Source organism: Macaca thibetana, chromosome 13, assembly GCF_024542745.1.
Source record: "Macaca thibetana thibetana isolate TM-01 chromosome 13, ASM2454274v1, whole genome shotgun sequence".
Classification (NCBI taxonomy): domain Eukaryota; kingdom Metazoa; phylum Chordata; class Mammalia; order Primates; family Cercopithecidae; genus Macaca; species Macaca thibetana.
This window is the reverse complement of record NC_065590.1, coordinates 21,550,225-21,564,665: the sequence shown is the minus strand read 5'-3', so window position 1 is coordinate 21,564,665 and position 14,441 is coordinate 21,550,225. Positions and strand designations below refer to the sequence as shown.

General features: G+C 49.5%; 1 protein-coding gene across 2 annotated transcripts in view; it reads left to right on the top strand.

The window, feature by feature from the left end:
* Positions 1 to 2,859: 2,859 nt before the first annotated feature.
* TCF7L1 (transcription factor 7 like 1) overlaps positions 2,860 to 14,441 on the top strand; it is a 180,724-nt gene continuing 169,142 nt past the window's right edge. The window contains exons 1-3 of one of the 2 annotated variants that reach the window (XM_050753037.1): positions 2,860 to 3,407; positions 3,490 to 3,553; positions 3,787 to 3,914. In XM_050753037.1, the coding sequence (XP_050608994.1) occupies positions 3,156 to 3,407; positions 3,490 to 3,553; positions 3,787 to 3,914 (444 nt within the window). In that variant the 5' untranslated portion in view covers positions 2,860 to 3,155. The remainder of the gene's footprint in view (positions 3,408 to 3,489; positions 3,554 to 3,786; positions 3,915 to 14,441) is intronic. The other variant, XM_050753036.1, reaches the window with a different exon arrangement.

Below are 14,441 nucleotides of genomic sequence, written 5' to 3'. Positions count from 1 at the left end.
CACAATGGTCCAGCATCTATGTGCTTCTTAGCACAGTGGCCAATGCTGGGCGTTACCATTCTTTTCTTCCTTTGCCAATCTGACAGATGAAAACTGGTGGTTATCTCAATGCTGTTTCCATTTGCATTTCTGGTTTATAGGTGTGGTAGGCTGATAATGGCTCACTCCCAAAGCTACATCTATGACCTAATCCCTGGAAACTGTGAATGTTTAAGGAAAAGAGGTCTTTGCAGATGTGAAGTTAAGGATTTTGACAAGGGCAGGTTATCCAGGTGGTCCTTAAATGCCATCACAAGTATCCTTTCTCTCTCTCTCTCTCTCTCTCTCTCTCTCTCGAGATGGAGTCTCACTCTGTCGCCAAGACTGGAGTGCAGAGGCGCGATCTCGGCTCACCACAAGCCCTGCCCTCCGAATTCAAGCGATTCTCCTGCCTCAGCCTCCTGAGTAGCTGGGATCAGAGGAGCCTGCCACTGTGCCTGGCCAATTTTTATTTTTAGTAGAGACGGGGTTTCACCGTGTTGGCCAGGCTGGTCTTGAACTCCTGACCTCGTAATCCACCCGCCTCGGCCTCCCAAAGTGCTGGGATTACAGGCGTGAGCCACCGTGACCAGCCACAAGTATCGTTTCTTATAAGAAAGGGACAGAGGGAGATTTGTCACAGACAAAAAAAGGAGAAGGCAATGTGATTACAGAAGCAAGGGTGGGAATGATGTGGTCACAAGTCCCCAGAAGTTGCAAGAGACAAGGGTAGATTCTCTTCGGAGCCTCCAGAGGGAGCATGGCCCTGTCAACACCTCGATTTCTACTCAGTGAAACTGACAGTGGACTTCTGTCTTCCACAACTGTGAGAGGATAAATTTCTGTTGTTTTAAGTCACCAATTTTTCGTGATTTCTGACAGTAGCAGCAGGAAACTAATACAATAGGCTTTTCATATATTTATGGACCACAGACATGAAAAATCGTCTTTTAAATCTTATAAAAATAAAATAACACGCAATAATACAGAGAGTGTGATTCTATTTATGTAAATCAGAGTATCTGTAAAAATGTTTACATATGTTCATAACTGCCTAGGAAAGTGTCTGGAAGGATATATACCAAACTAGTAACAGTGGTTAACCAGAGGGAGTTAACTGAAAGTGGTTAGCCAGAAGGGTACTCTATCCTGGGGGGGAAAGAGGAACTTTTATTTGTTACTCCATACTGCTCAAGATACATCTGTTATTTGAAAACGTTTTATGAGACTTTGTAAATGGCTTCGGAGATCACTGGACAGGCAATTTTCCCTCGCAATGAACCAAATCCAAAAAGGCATATCTGCTTGTTGTAAAGTTCATAGAAAGCAGAAAACTATCTCTTTTCACTTATCCTTTCCCAGAAATAGTCACTGATAATAATTTGCATCTTCTCAGATTTCTTTCTACGCAGAAATAAATGTGTATAATTCTTTTAAAAACAAAAATAAAATAGTGAATGTCATATACAGTGCTTCATTTAAAGATGTTCCTCCAAAATCAATCCAGGTCCATGTGCCTGTGTGTGTGTGTGGGTTGGGGGGGGGGTGGGGACACTGCATAGAACTGGCCAGCTGCATGGACTGTGGCTGTAAAGAAAGATGAAGAATGCATGTCACCAAGCTCTCTGATGCTTTGAACCTAGCATATGTGGCTTTGTCCATATGGGTGGGCACCTCTGTAGAAACTCTTCTGCCAGTTGTGCTGAAAATAGTTTTACATAGTTCCATACTGTCTTCCAAACTGTTTTCAAAGTTTATGCTCTAATAGTTCCCCACGGTGGATAACACAAGATACTATTCATTTTCCTCAAACTTTCCCGCACAGGTTGGAGAGAAATGACACCTTAATGTCATTGAAACAGGCATTTCTTTACTAAAAGAAAAAAAATTTTTTTTTTGGAGACGATGTCCCACTATGTTGCCCAGGCTGGTCTCAAACTCCCGGGCTCCAGAGATCCTCCTGCCTCGGCCTCGTGAGTAGAGGGAACTACAGGCACTGGCCGTGGTACTCGCACCACAGGCATTACTTAGGCATGAGGCTGGTTGAGCATTTTTCTCGTGTTCATTGGCTACTCACGCAGCTTTGTGAATGGCTTCGGAGATCACTGGACAGGCAATTTTCTCTCGTAATGAAACAAATTCAAATTCTTTTCGAACCCAAGATCGCGATTTTTCGATTTAGGACCTAGCCCCAAAACAATGAAGAAAAGGTGATTTTCAAAATTTCAGCGTGGGAATCTGTATACCTGGACAAGGTCGAAAACCTGGGCTGGGGGTCGCGTTGGAACCCCACAGTAAAGAGGCGCGGAAAGCCGCCGGGCATTTTGCGGGGTCCCATAAATGTCCCCAGTCTCCTGGTCTGTGCATCGAGCTCGCGCGCGCTCGGAGGGACTCCAGGCAGGGGGAGGGCCCTGCGGCCAGTCTGTGCGTCTGAGGCTTTCCCGCAGGGGGCAGTGCCGCCTGTCCGCCAGCGCCATACGGTGGGAGGGGGTGTGAACCTGCGCGGAGTTCTGGGGGTTCTTTGGGAGAAAGTTAGGGGATGCGGAGGGGTGGGGGCAAGACTTCCAGGACTCGAGGGAGGCCGTGGGGAGGGCCGCCGAGGGTGCAGGGTGGGGCGCAGGAAGGAGGTCCGGGCGAGTTTGGGGTTGGGGGCGGTGCACGCTGCAGGGACACGCAGCCCCCGGAAGGTGCGAGTGTGAACGTGAGTGTGAGTGCGTGTGTGTGTGTGTGCGCGCGCGCCGCAGCTCTCCGGGTTCCGCGAGGCGCGCGGGTGTCAGCTTGCAGCCGGGGCTCCTCCCTCCGGCCCCCCTGCCCAGCCCGGCGGTCCCTCCCTCCCTCCCCGCTCGCCCCTCCCCGGCGGGCCAGGGGCTGGGACGCCCCGGCGGAGCAGGCGGCGGCGGCGGCGGCGAGTTGGGGAGCCCTAGGCTCGGCGCTGCTGGAGGGGCCCGAGCCGAGCCGCCTGTGCCCCGGCCGGGCCGCGCCAGGCCCGCTTCCCGCGGGGCCACGCCCTGTCAAACTTTGTTGCGGCGGCGAGCGCAGCGGGCCGGCGAGCGGGCGGGAGGGGCGCCGGGCCGGGCCGGGCAGGGCGCGGGCGGCTAGGGGCTCCGAGAGCTGCGGCCCCGGCCCGCGGCCCCACCATGCCCCAGCTCGGCGGCGGGGGCGGCGGGGGCGGCGGCGGCGGCAGCGGGGGAGGCAGTGGCTCCAGCGCCGGGGCAGCAGGCGGAGGGGACGACCTCGGGGCGAACGACGAGCTGATCCCCTTCCAGGACGAGGGGGGCGAGGAGCAGGAGCCGAGCAGCGACAGCGCCTCGGCGCAGCGGGACCTAGACGAGGTCAAGTCGTCCCTGGTCAACGAGTCGGAGAACCAGAGCAGCAGCTCGGACTCGGAGGTAAGGAGGCTCCGCGGCCGGCCCCGGGGGATCCCGGCCCTGCGTCCGCTCACCCGCTCTCGCCTTTGTGTCTCCTCCGCAGGCTGAGAGGCGCCCGCAGCCCGCCCGGGACACTTTCCAGAAGCCGCGGGACTATTTCGCCGAAGGTACGTGCCCGCCGGGACAGCCCCCCACTCTCGATCCCCGCTGCGCTCCGCTGCTCAGCCCAGGCGGCCCACGGTCCCCCTTGCTCGGGTGTACGCACTCTTGCCCTCCGCCTCGGCAGCCCCCGTGGGGCGCGCGTTGGGGGCGCTCGGGTCCCCGGCTCCCGCCCCGAGCCCCCTGCCGCGGCGCTGTCCCGGGGGCCCGGGCCTCACCTCAACCTTGGTCTTGTTCGCAGTGAGAAGGCCCCAGGACAGCGCGTTCTTTAAAGGACCCCCATACCCTGGGTACCCCTTCCTGATGATCCCGGACCTGAGCAGCCCGTACCTCTCCAACGGACCCCTGTCTCCCGGAGGAGCGCGCACCGTGAGTGCGCGTCTAGCGCGCCCGGGAGGGTGGGAGGCCGCGGCCCGCAGGATGCGCCCCCGGGCTGGGCCATGGAGTGGGGGATGGGGCCTCCTGCGCCGATCCCAAGCAGAACTTGTTTGCGGAGTTGAACTACTCTCTGGCGGCCCAGCGCGAGGCTGCGCTGGCCAGTGCCTGGATGAAAGTAAAGTTCCTTTAACTTCTCCCCTCTTGCGGGTTGAGGTTTTGGAGTCCACCTCTGGGATCTTCCTCGGTCTCCAGAATTCTTCGCCTGCACCGAAGGAAACTTGGATTTGTGCCCGCTTTGGGGGGGTCTCGCTTTCCTTCTTGGAAATCGGTCAGCTTTCTCTGGCAGTGGGGCAAGGGGCCTGGGGAGCTGGGTTGGCGACGTTGTCCTCCGACTGCGGGTTCACTGGGCTGCTGCAAGCTGGTTCCTAAGAAACCCAGTTTTCGTGGCGGGTTATTCACAGCCCCCGTTCCCACTCCCAACCCTCGCACCAGGGCCTCAGCTTTTCTGCGGAACTAGTTCTGAATTTTATACTCGTGTAGATGATTTCGAGGCGACCCGAGGCATTCTTCAAGTTGAGGAACTTGGCTTTTTCCCCCTTTTGTCGCCTGCTTTTCTCATTTAAAGCGAGCGCTGCGACACTTTAAACCTGTTAATGGGCGCGTATTGTGTGCTGCGCGCTGGCATTTAGAGCGGTGATTAAGCAAATTGACCGGGCCCCAGACGACGTGCAAATGAGGGCGGATTCCTTCGCCCCCTCTCTCTGGCTCTAAACTCCCGCCCCCCGCGTTGCGCGGGGCGCAGCTGGGGGCTGGCGAGGCCTTTGTGTCCCCCAAGCCGCCACTCCACCCCTAGGCTCCCTGCCCATGTACTGGGTCTGATGACAGATCTTGGGTGAACGCCTGTCTACTGTGTGCCAGGCCCCCTCGTGCTGCTGCTTGGGCGCGATGTGCATCGTAGTTCTTTGCTTCCCGCCTAGCTACCCAGTGCCCGCCACTTCGTTGTCGACGGTGGGTAAGGGGGCAGGCAGTGTTGGCCTCTTAGGAGCAGGGTCCCAGCAACCCACTTTATGCTAAGGCTGCCCTGAGGTAACGATGATAATTAAAGTGTGCTGGAGAAAGGCTAGGTGCCGAATGGCCATTCCCGCTGTCACTGTACAGCGGTCGGTGGAGAGCCAAGGCCTCCACATTTGGTTCAGCAGGGGCGCTACCATTACCAGATGGGTTGGAGGGGGGTTAACGGGGGCGGTGGGAGAGACTCTGACTGAGGGAGAGGGGAATGGGGAGTGGGACCACACAGACCTCACAGTTTTGCCCCGAGAGGTAGGGAGGCCTTGCTGCTTTGGCCCTGCTGGCCTGGAGCACCCCAGGAAGTCCTGAATGTAAGTGTCACTTTTGCAGTGAAAACTGAATGTGAGTCTGGCTGTTGCTTTTTCTCATTAGTGTTAAAAGAGGTGCGTGCCAACCAAAGGCGGGGGGATCCACAACCTACTGTAGTCTTCTTTAGGTTTTCAATGATTCCCACCAGTGCCCACACATGTAGCTTAGTTCTGTAAGTTTTGGTGGGATTCCTGTAACTTTGCGTATGGGGGAGAGTTAATGCCTCTAAAGTCCCATGTTTCCATTTACCATTAGGGTATCTAGAGAAAGGGGTCTGGGAGGCACTAGCATCTGTGCAACAGCCCTCAGCCAAGTCCTGGTGCAGTTGAAGTCACCAGAAATGACTATTTCACCATCAAATACGACTATGGCTCCCTCAAGGCTATTTCTCCATGCACCCATTTCTCTTTAGGGCATTTTGATTCATCCAGGCTCTTCTGTCTCCTCTCCCTAAGAGCCCAAGTGAAACAGATTTTTGTTAGTGTCCCCTCCTTCCTTCCTTCTATCATATTATGTGTTCTTATGCCTAAGAACTTCCAAAGGCTGATTCTTGCTGATCCTGGAGATTCCTGATTACTAAATCCAGGCCTGTGTGGGATTTTGGAGCCCTCCTGAGGCAGCCGACCTTTCGTCTCTGCGTGCCTCTCTGACTGTCCTTGTTCATCTCTGCAGCTGTTCCCTGCCCTGGCCCAGACACCATCCTCCTTTCAAGCCTCCTAGGACTTGTACTTTCTTGGGGACTTAGTATGTCCCATCCCACTCCCATACCTACGTCTTGTCTTCCTGGTGACTTGCCCTTACAGAAGTTAGTTCATTTCCCAGTGTTTCTGTGTCTCTGTGTGCCTTTCGCTGTGTTAGTTCACTGATAAACTGGGGAAGTGTCCTGCCATTAGGTCAGCACAGTTAAACCTAATTTGACCCTCTTCTTTTGCTGCCAATAAGTAAAGCAAATGAGGAAATATTTAAGCACTTGGTTGTCTGGACTATAGGGTGGAGATAATGGTTTTCCTCTGGAGGATTCTATTAATATAATTAAGGTAATTGTCACTGTAGGCAAATGGTAGGTACAGACAAAGTGGCCTTCTGTTGGTTTCCCAGCCTGGTAAAATGAATGTGGATAGATATGGGTGGGGAGTGAGAAGGGAGGAAAGTGCCCAGGATACATGATCCGATCTCTCTGACATCTTAGGTCTTTTTTATTGTTTGGCCTCTAAATTGCACCACTTTAGGCTTTGCTGCTCTAAGGCCAAGAGGTAGTATAAAATTAGGTGACCCCAGTTATCTGCTGCTCTAACACTTCCTCTGGAAATACCAAGCCAGATGCATAAGTGGGAATTGGCTGGAGTATTTTCAGGGTGTTAATGAACCCTAGGAATAGCAGGCAGGAGGCTTCAACAGCCTTACTCACTGGCATAATCCTGCTGAGACCACTGGGGCTGGCCCATCCTACAGTCTGGCCATCTCTCCCCATGAGCCATCACCCTTGCCCTCCACTCTGGTTTGGCTGGGATGCTAGGAAGTAGCCTTTTCCTGAGGCTCTTTAGAGAAGAGGTCCCCTCAGCATGGGATGTGGGCCAAGTCTCTGTGAGCTGCAATTGCTTCTTGTCTGGAGGCCCAGGGACCCTGTGAAGAGAGGAATAACTGCCACAAACCATTTTTCAAATAATCACATTGAAATTACACATTCATTTCTGAAAAGGCTTCACGGTTTACTAAACCACTTTGGGGCTGTTGCTTAGAACTTTGTTAGGAAAATGTAAGTTGGCTAGGTGCGGTGGCTCACACCTGTGATCCCAGCATTTTGGGAGGCCAAGGCGGGCAGATCACCTGAGGTCAGGAGTTCGAGACCAGCCTGGCCAACATGGTGAAACCCCATCTGTACTAAAAATACAAAAATTAGCCAAGCTTGGTGGCGGGCGCCTGTAATTCCAGCTACATCAGAGACTGAGGCATGAGAATCGCTTGAACCCAGGAGGCAGAGGTTGCAGTGAACTGAGATCATGCTACTTCACTCCAGCCTGGGCAACAGAGTGAGACTCTGCCTCAAAAAAAAAAAAAAAAAAAAAAGAAAGAAAGAAAATGTAAGTCAACACATTAGAAAGTGAATGCCAAAAATAGTTTAAGACAAAAAAGAGCCAAAAAGAAAATGTTGAAAGTGGTTCAGCAAGCCAGCTACAACGTGATAGAAAGTAGTTTGACTGTGACCATGAAGTGACTGCTGATGACATTTTGGAAAGAAACACTTCTAAGTAGTATTGCTCAGGAAGTCTATGGTTTTTGTGTCCATCTTATAAATTTCAGAACCTTTCCTTTTTTTTTTTTTTTTTTTTTTGAGACGGTGTCTCGCTCTGTCACCCAGGCTGGAGTGCAGTGGCTGGATCTCAGCTCACTGCAAGCTCCGCCTCCCAGGTTTATGCCATTCTCCTACCACAGCCTCCTAAGTAGCTGGGACTACAGGCACCCGCCACCTTGCCCGGCTAGGTTTTTTTTTTTGTATGTTTTAGTAGAGACGGGGTTTCACCGTGTTAGCCAGGATGGTCTCGATCTCCTGACCTCGTGATCCGCCCGCCTCGGCCTCCCTAAGTGCTGGGATTACAGGCTTGAGCCACCGCGCCCGGCTTCAGAACCTTTTTGTGCAGCACAAGCCCACAAAAGGCTTTGCTTCATTATTTCTCAGACCATCTCAAGTCAGGTTTTTGTATGAAATTATCCTGGTCCTCAAACGCGTGCTCATTTTTAAGTCCTTTATATCCCACTGCTTCCCTTGGGCAGTGTTTCTTATATCCTGGGAGCTCCTGTTCTTCCAGACCCAGAGGAACCCAAGCAGAAATCTGTGTATACGTATGAAGAGGTTGTCTGTTTTTAGGAGTTGTATGTAAAAGCTAAGGAAATCTTTTCTTTTGGAAGATCAGTATAAACATGCTGCTTTTGGTAAAATTCTTTTGAGCCATTTCATCTAAATATAACTTCTGTTTCATTTTTTTTTTTCTAAATATAACTCAGAGTTTAATGAGGGCTTTTCACATGGAACAAGCTTTTGAGAGGGCCTGTGTTGCTGAAGTTTTTGTCCTTGGATTGCTGAGGTGATATTGGTGACAAACTCTGTAGGGAAGGACTGAGAACCTGTCAATCTTTTTTCTTTGGTTGGGTGGATTGGGCAGGGAATAGCTGACTTGATTTGTTATAAGTTTGGAAAGTTATAGTTTGGTTACATTCTTCACTGATCACACTTTTAGGGATTCTTGAAGAAAAGGGAGGCAACACACACACACACACACAATCAGTCAATCTAACAGCATATTCTAGCCTTTACAGTGATGTGCAGTGTTACTAAAATAATTGGGAAATAAAGAATGTAAATGATTAACTCACTGGAAAATCTTTTAAATCTTCTATAATAGGAAGGCCCTACTTACATTCTAATTTAGAGATACCTTTTACTTGCCAATCTAGGGAAATTTAGATTTGCACCCCCCCTTTTTTTTTTTTTTTTTTTTGAGATGGAGTCTTGCTTTGTTGCCCAGGCTGGAGTGCAGAGGCGTGATCTTGGCTCACTGCAAGCTCCGCCTCCCAGGTTCACACCGTTCTCCTACCTCAGCCATCTGAGTAGCTGGGACTACAGGCGCCCGCCACCATGCCTGGCTAATTTTTTGTTTCTTAGTAGAGACAGGGTTTCACTGTGTTAGCCAGGATGGTCTCCATCTCCTGATCCACCCGCCTCGGCCTCCCAAAGTGCTGGGATTACAAGCGTGAGCCACCGCACCCGGCATAGATTTGCACTCTTAAATTTGCACTCTCAAAATGAATTCCTAACTCCTCAACTTGTTCAACTAAAGTCTGTTGGATACCTATTATGGGCGATGGCTAAGGGACCATGGGAAACAAGATAAGACCCAGACTTTGCCCTAAAGGATTTAAAAATTAAGTAGGAAAGAAGTCATAGTAGCACTGTAATAAGAAGTTAAGAGGCAGTAAAGCCTGGAGGAGCATTTTCATAATAGAAATTGAGAAAAATTGCTTCCTGGGTGATCCAGGAAGGCAGGTCGAAGAAGGAGGTTTAAACTAGTCCTTAAAACTCAGTCATTCTTTAATCCAGGTAATTCTTGTTAATTTAGAAGAATGTAAATAGTAAGAGGAGGCATTTAGAGTGAAAAAGTGGAATTCCTCCTTCACTCTCACGGTGGGAGCCAGCACCAGGAGAGCAAAGACATGGAGGAAGGAAAAGTTCAGGGCAATTTGGGATAATGCAGCTTATTTCAGTTCCATTTGCCTGGAAGGATAAGGGGCCAGGACATGGGCTAAGGAACCTAGAATGCCAGGGAAGGAATCTGATCTTATTCAAGAGGCAGCAGAGAACCATCAAAAGTTAGGCTGGGAAGTGGCATGACTCGTACATGTGGCTAGAAAGATAATGGTGGATTGGAGGAGGAGGACCTGGAAGGGGATAGAGCAATTAGACTCACAGGAGCCAGGAGTGAGGTGAAAAGGGCTTCAGAGTAGCGGAGTGGAAAGGAAAGGTGGGATGCGAGGAAGGGGGCTTCTTTTCTGCACCTCTGTGGGGAGGGGAGGTACCAGATCCAGAAAGTGGCTGATGTCACAATTAATTCCTGGTGTGCAGGCTCGGGCACCTGGGGACTGACTTCTGCAGGTGGGGAGGCCTCCCCAGTCTCTGCCTCCCCGGTGGTGGACAGATGCTTACTGAATATTTTGGCAATAACAGAGCCCACACAGTCTATGAGAGGCTCTCGTTGGAAGGAACCCCTTGGTTTCATTGCAGACACGTTAGGTGTGAGGGGATGTTGAGGGGATGATTGAAACTGGGTGACGTAAGAGAGCTAGAGAAGAAGGGGAAGGGATGCTTAGAGCAAGGACAGAAGTCATTGAAGGAGGATGGAAGGGAGCACTGGGTAAGGTAGGAGGAACGCTTAGGAACTCCCCTCCCCCTTTCTTTTCCCTCCGGCTTCCATAATGTTGCATGAAACATGAAAGAAAGGGGGAGGCCAGGTGCGGTGGCTCATACCTGTAATCCCAGCACTTTGAGAGGTCAAGGCGGGTGAATCACCTGAGGTCAGGAGTTTGAGACCAGCCTGGCCAACATGGTGAAACCCTGTCTCTACTAAAAATACAGGAATTAGCTGGGCGTGGTGGCAGGTACCTGTAATCCCAGATACTCAGGAGGCTGAGGCAGGAGAATCACTTGAATCCAGGAGGCGGTGCCTGTATCCCAGCTACTTGGGAGGCTGAGGCAGGAGAATTGCTTTAACCTGGGAGGCAGAGGTTGCAGGGAGCCGAGATTGCGCCATTGCACTCCAGCCTGGGCAATAAGCATGAAACTCCATCCGAAAGGAAGAAAGAATCCAGCCTGGGCAACAAGAGTGAAAGAGAGAGAGAGAGAGAGAGAGAGAGAGAAAGAAAGAGAAGAAGGGAGGGAGGGAAGGAGGGAGGAAGGAAAGAAGAAAGGAGAAAGAAAGGGAGTGTCCTTGGTGCTAGATGCCACAGAGAGAGAGGGGACAAGAAGATCGAGGAGTCAAGAGGAGCTTTTGAGCCAGATGCTGTGGCTTGTGCCTGTAATCCCAGCTACTCAGGAGGCTGTGGCAAAAGGATATTTTGAGGCCAGAAGTTCAAGACCAGCCTGAGCAACATTACAAGACCCCAACTCTAACAAAATTTTAAAAATTAACCGGGCATGGTGGTAGCTCAGGAGTTCAAGGCTACAGTGAGCTATGATTGTGCCACTGTACCCCAGCCTGGGTGACAGACAGAGTGAGACCCTGTCTCTAAGAAATAAATAAAAATAAAAAATAAGAGGAGCTTTTGGAATTCAGCTATTAGGAAGTTACTGGTGCCCACGGAGAGAAGTGTTCCAGACAAGTGGTGGTGGTAAAGGTAGAGAGAAGAGACATTAGCTTAGTGCTTCCCAAATAGAATAGCCAAGGTGCCAAGTTGCAGCCTGGTCTCAGGTGTGGGCCAGTGCCTCCCCCTCAGCTGGAACCCCAGACCAGACTCCCACAGTTTCAAGCAGCCTCCTCCTTCTATCCTGGTGTACTTTCCACATCTCAGTACCACCACGGGGAACCCCGAAGACTCTAGACAACCCATTTCAAAACCCTGACTATGGAAAGAAGAGGGAAAGGAGGAGCTGCAAGTTTGGGAGAAAGTATAGTAGTATATTTGGGATGCTGGAGTGGGAGCCTGTTTGTAGGAGCCATAGAGCAGGCTTGAAGATGAATGGGCAAGAAGATGAGAGTAAGAGGAGGTGAGACTGAGAGCTTCAAAAGCAGTCAGGCTTCTTCCTTCGTCCATGGAGGCTGCTGTATAGTAGGTGTCCTCCCACTTTTAAAGACGAGCCCAAAACTTGAAGATGAGGTTTTAGGGGAATGCAGAGGTGAGTTGGCAGAAATGGAGAGTGTGCATTGGAGGACCAGATGGCTTCTTGGTATCTCAGGAAAACCAAGGGCAAGTTGGCTAGAGTGGGGGCCCTGGAATTTTGTTGGCAGCAGGGAGACTGCAGGCCCTTCCTCTCTATCCTCTTATAAAGCCCAAAATGTTGGGAACCTTTTAGCTACATGTTAGATAATGAAATGTTCATGTATTGATTGAAAGGCATGGCACACCTGGGAATTTTTTCCTCCTTTTATTTTCTGGAGCTGGCTGATTTTGAAGAGGGATAGAGAATCAAAATACACTTTGTGCCCTGTGTGGTGGCTCATGCCCATAATCCCAACACTTTGGGTGATCAAGGTGGGCAGATTGCTTGAGCTCACGAGTTCGAGACCAGCCTGGGCAATATGGCAAAACCCCATCACTACAAAATATACAAAAGCTTAGCTGGGCATGGTGGTGGGCACCAGCTTCTTGGGAGGCTGAGGATCACTTGAGCTTGGGCATGGAGGTTGTAGTGAGCCATGATCACGCCACTGCACTCCAGCCTGAATGACAGAGTGAGACCCTGTTTCCAAAAACGAAAACAAAAAATGTGTGTTTGTGTTATGTGTGTATATGTACACACAACACAGACACAATTTGTGTGCAGCTAGGGGCAGATATTGAGATATCGAAGTGATAAGTAACTGGGGATAGGGAAGGACTGGGCACTTAAGAGCATATAGAAAACTGCCCCAGATTGTCTATTTTAATCTATTTTTGGAGGAGGTTTTTATATATCCCATGTTTTATATTATTTCTCCCAAACTGGATTAGATTTAGTGAACAATAAAACAAATGCAGTTTCCAAAACCTTGGTGTTCAGAAATGAAGGGAACCTTGAGGGCAATGAAGGGGACTTGCCCTTTTCCTCTATGCTGTATGTGCTGCCCAGGGAACAGCCCCAGGACACTCTAGAGTTTCTTTCTGAGACTCACAAGGTGTTAGCAATGCTCTGAGTTCACTCTATTGATAGATACGTTTAAGGTTCTCAAATAAATTTCAAACTTCTAAATCTTTCCTTTTTATTGTGTGCATAATCTACAGATTAGGAAAATGATCATCTAATTGAGAAGTATACTTCAAAGTTTGAAAATAAAATCATAAAAATGTTTTCCTAAACATAGCCTTTTTCAGAGTTTTTGTGGATATGGTCAAGGGTGATGACTCTAATTACCTGGGGTCCTCAGGACAGGAAATGAGCTCACACTCATGCTCTCAAACTGTGTCACAGCATTTTTGGAAATCTATTTTCATTTTTATTCAAGAGGAGGAACAAGGCCTCAAGTGTTCACCCTAATTGTAGAAAATAAACATAAACATGCAATTCACAAAAGAACTACTATAAATGGCTGCAAATATGTGAAACTATGTTCAACTTCCCAGAGAGTCAAAAAATACTAATTAATACAAGAATCATCTTTGGCCCATCACATTATGGTTTTGTCTGAATAAGCCTCTTCAGTGCTGGCAAATGTGTGGTAAAATGGCTGCTCTGGCTGCTCTTTTTGGCTGTTCTTAAAGGGCGTAAATAGCTCCACCCCATTTGGAAAGCACTTGGCAATGGCTGCTAAGACTTTAGTATTTTTCATAGCTTCTAACCTGCTAAGAAGTAGATACTTGTTCGCATTTTGCTGCTGTGCAAACAGACTTGTAGAGGTCAAGTATCTTGTACAAGGTTACATTGCTGGTAATTGATGGCGCCAAGATTTGAACGTGGTTGTGAGTCCGAAGTCTAGGTCTCCCATTCTGGCCATGTGACTTTACACACATGCCTGATGTAACTAGCTCCTCCTCGTCTCCAGAGAAGGGCACTGACCTTTGTTTCCCAGTTCAGAAATCCTGGTGTGAGTTATCAGCTGGGGTTGAGGGTGGATAGATTTGTTCCAACTTTACACATTGGACCTGAGAATGTACTTTCCTGTTGTAGAAGCGAGTGACAGTTGTGGTTGAAGTTGCTTCCCCAGTGCAGTGCCCCAGAGGAGTTAATGACCTTTAGTGGGCTGCCCCGGGAACTTCATCCAAGGAAAAGGTGCTTACCTGCTAACATTTGACCTGTTTGGAAATTGGGGATTATTTTTCCTCATTGAAATTGGTGAGGGTTGGAAGAATACACAAACGAGTCTTTGGTGTGGAAGAACATCAGAGGAGTAAACTTACTATTCTCGCAATTTGGATTACAACATAGTTTGGTTAACAAACCCAGCTCTGGTGAACCAAGTGTGCAAATATTATTTCCTTATGGTTCATCTTATAAAATATTTTATAAATTGGTTGCTTTCTTTAGGCTCTTCGCAAATGAAAACTCAGTCCCAAAAATCTATAAAAGACTATTTCAGCGATAATTGACCATTAAGGATATACATACTAGGCTGTGTGCGGTAGCTCACGCCTGTAATCCCCACGCTTTGGGAGGCCGAGGCGGACAGATAGCCTGAGCTCAGGAGTTCGAGACCAGCTTGGGTAACGTGGCAAAACCTTGTCTCTATAAAAAAAAAAAAAAATAGCCAGGAGTGGTACCATGTGCCTGTAATTCCAGCTACTCAGGAAGCTGAGGTGGGAGGATTGCTTGAGCCCAGGCTGTTGAGGCTGCAGTAAGCCAAGATCACGCCACTATACTCCAGCCTGGGTGACAGAGTAAGATCCTGTCTCAAAAAAAACATTTTTTTAAACAATAAAGAAATACATACTAAACATTTACACAGTTATTTTGGGAAT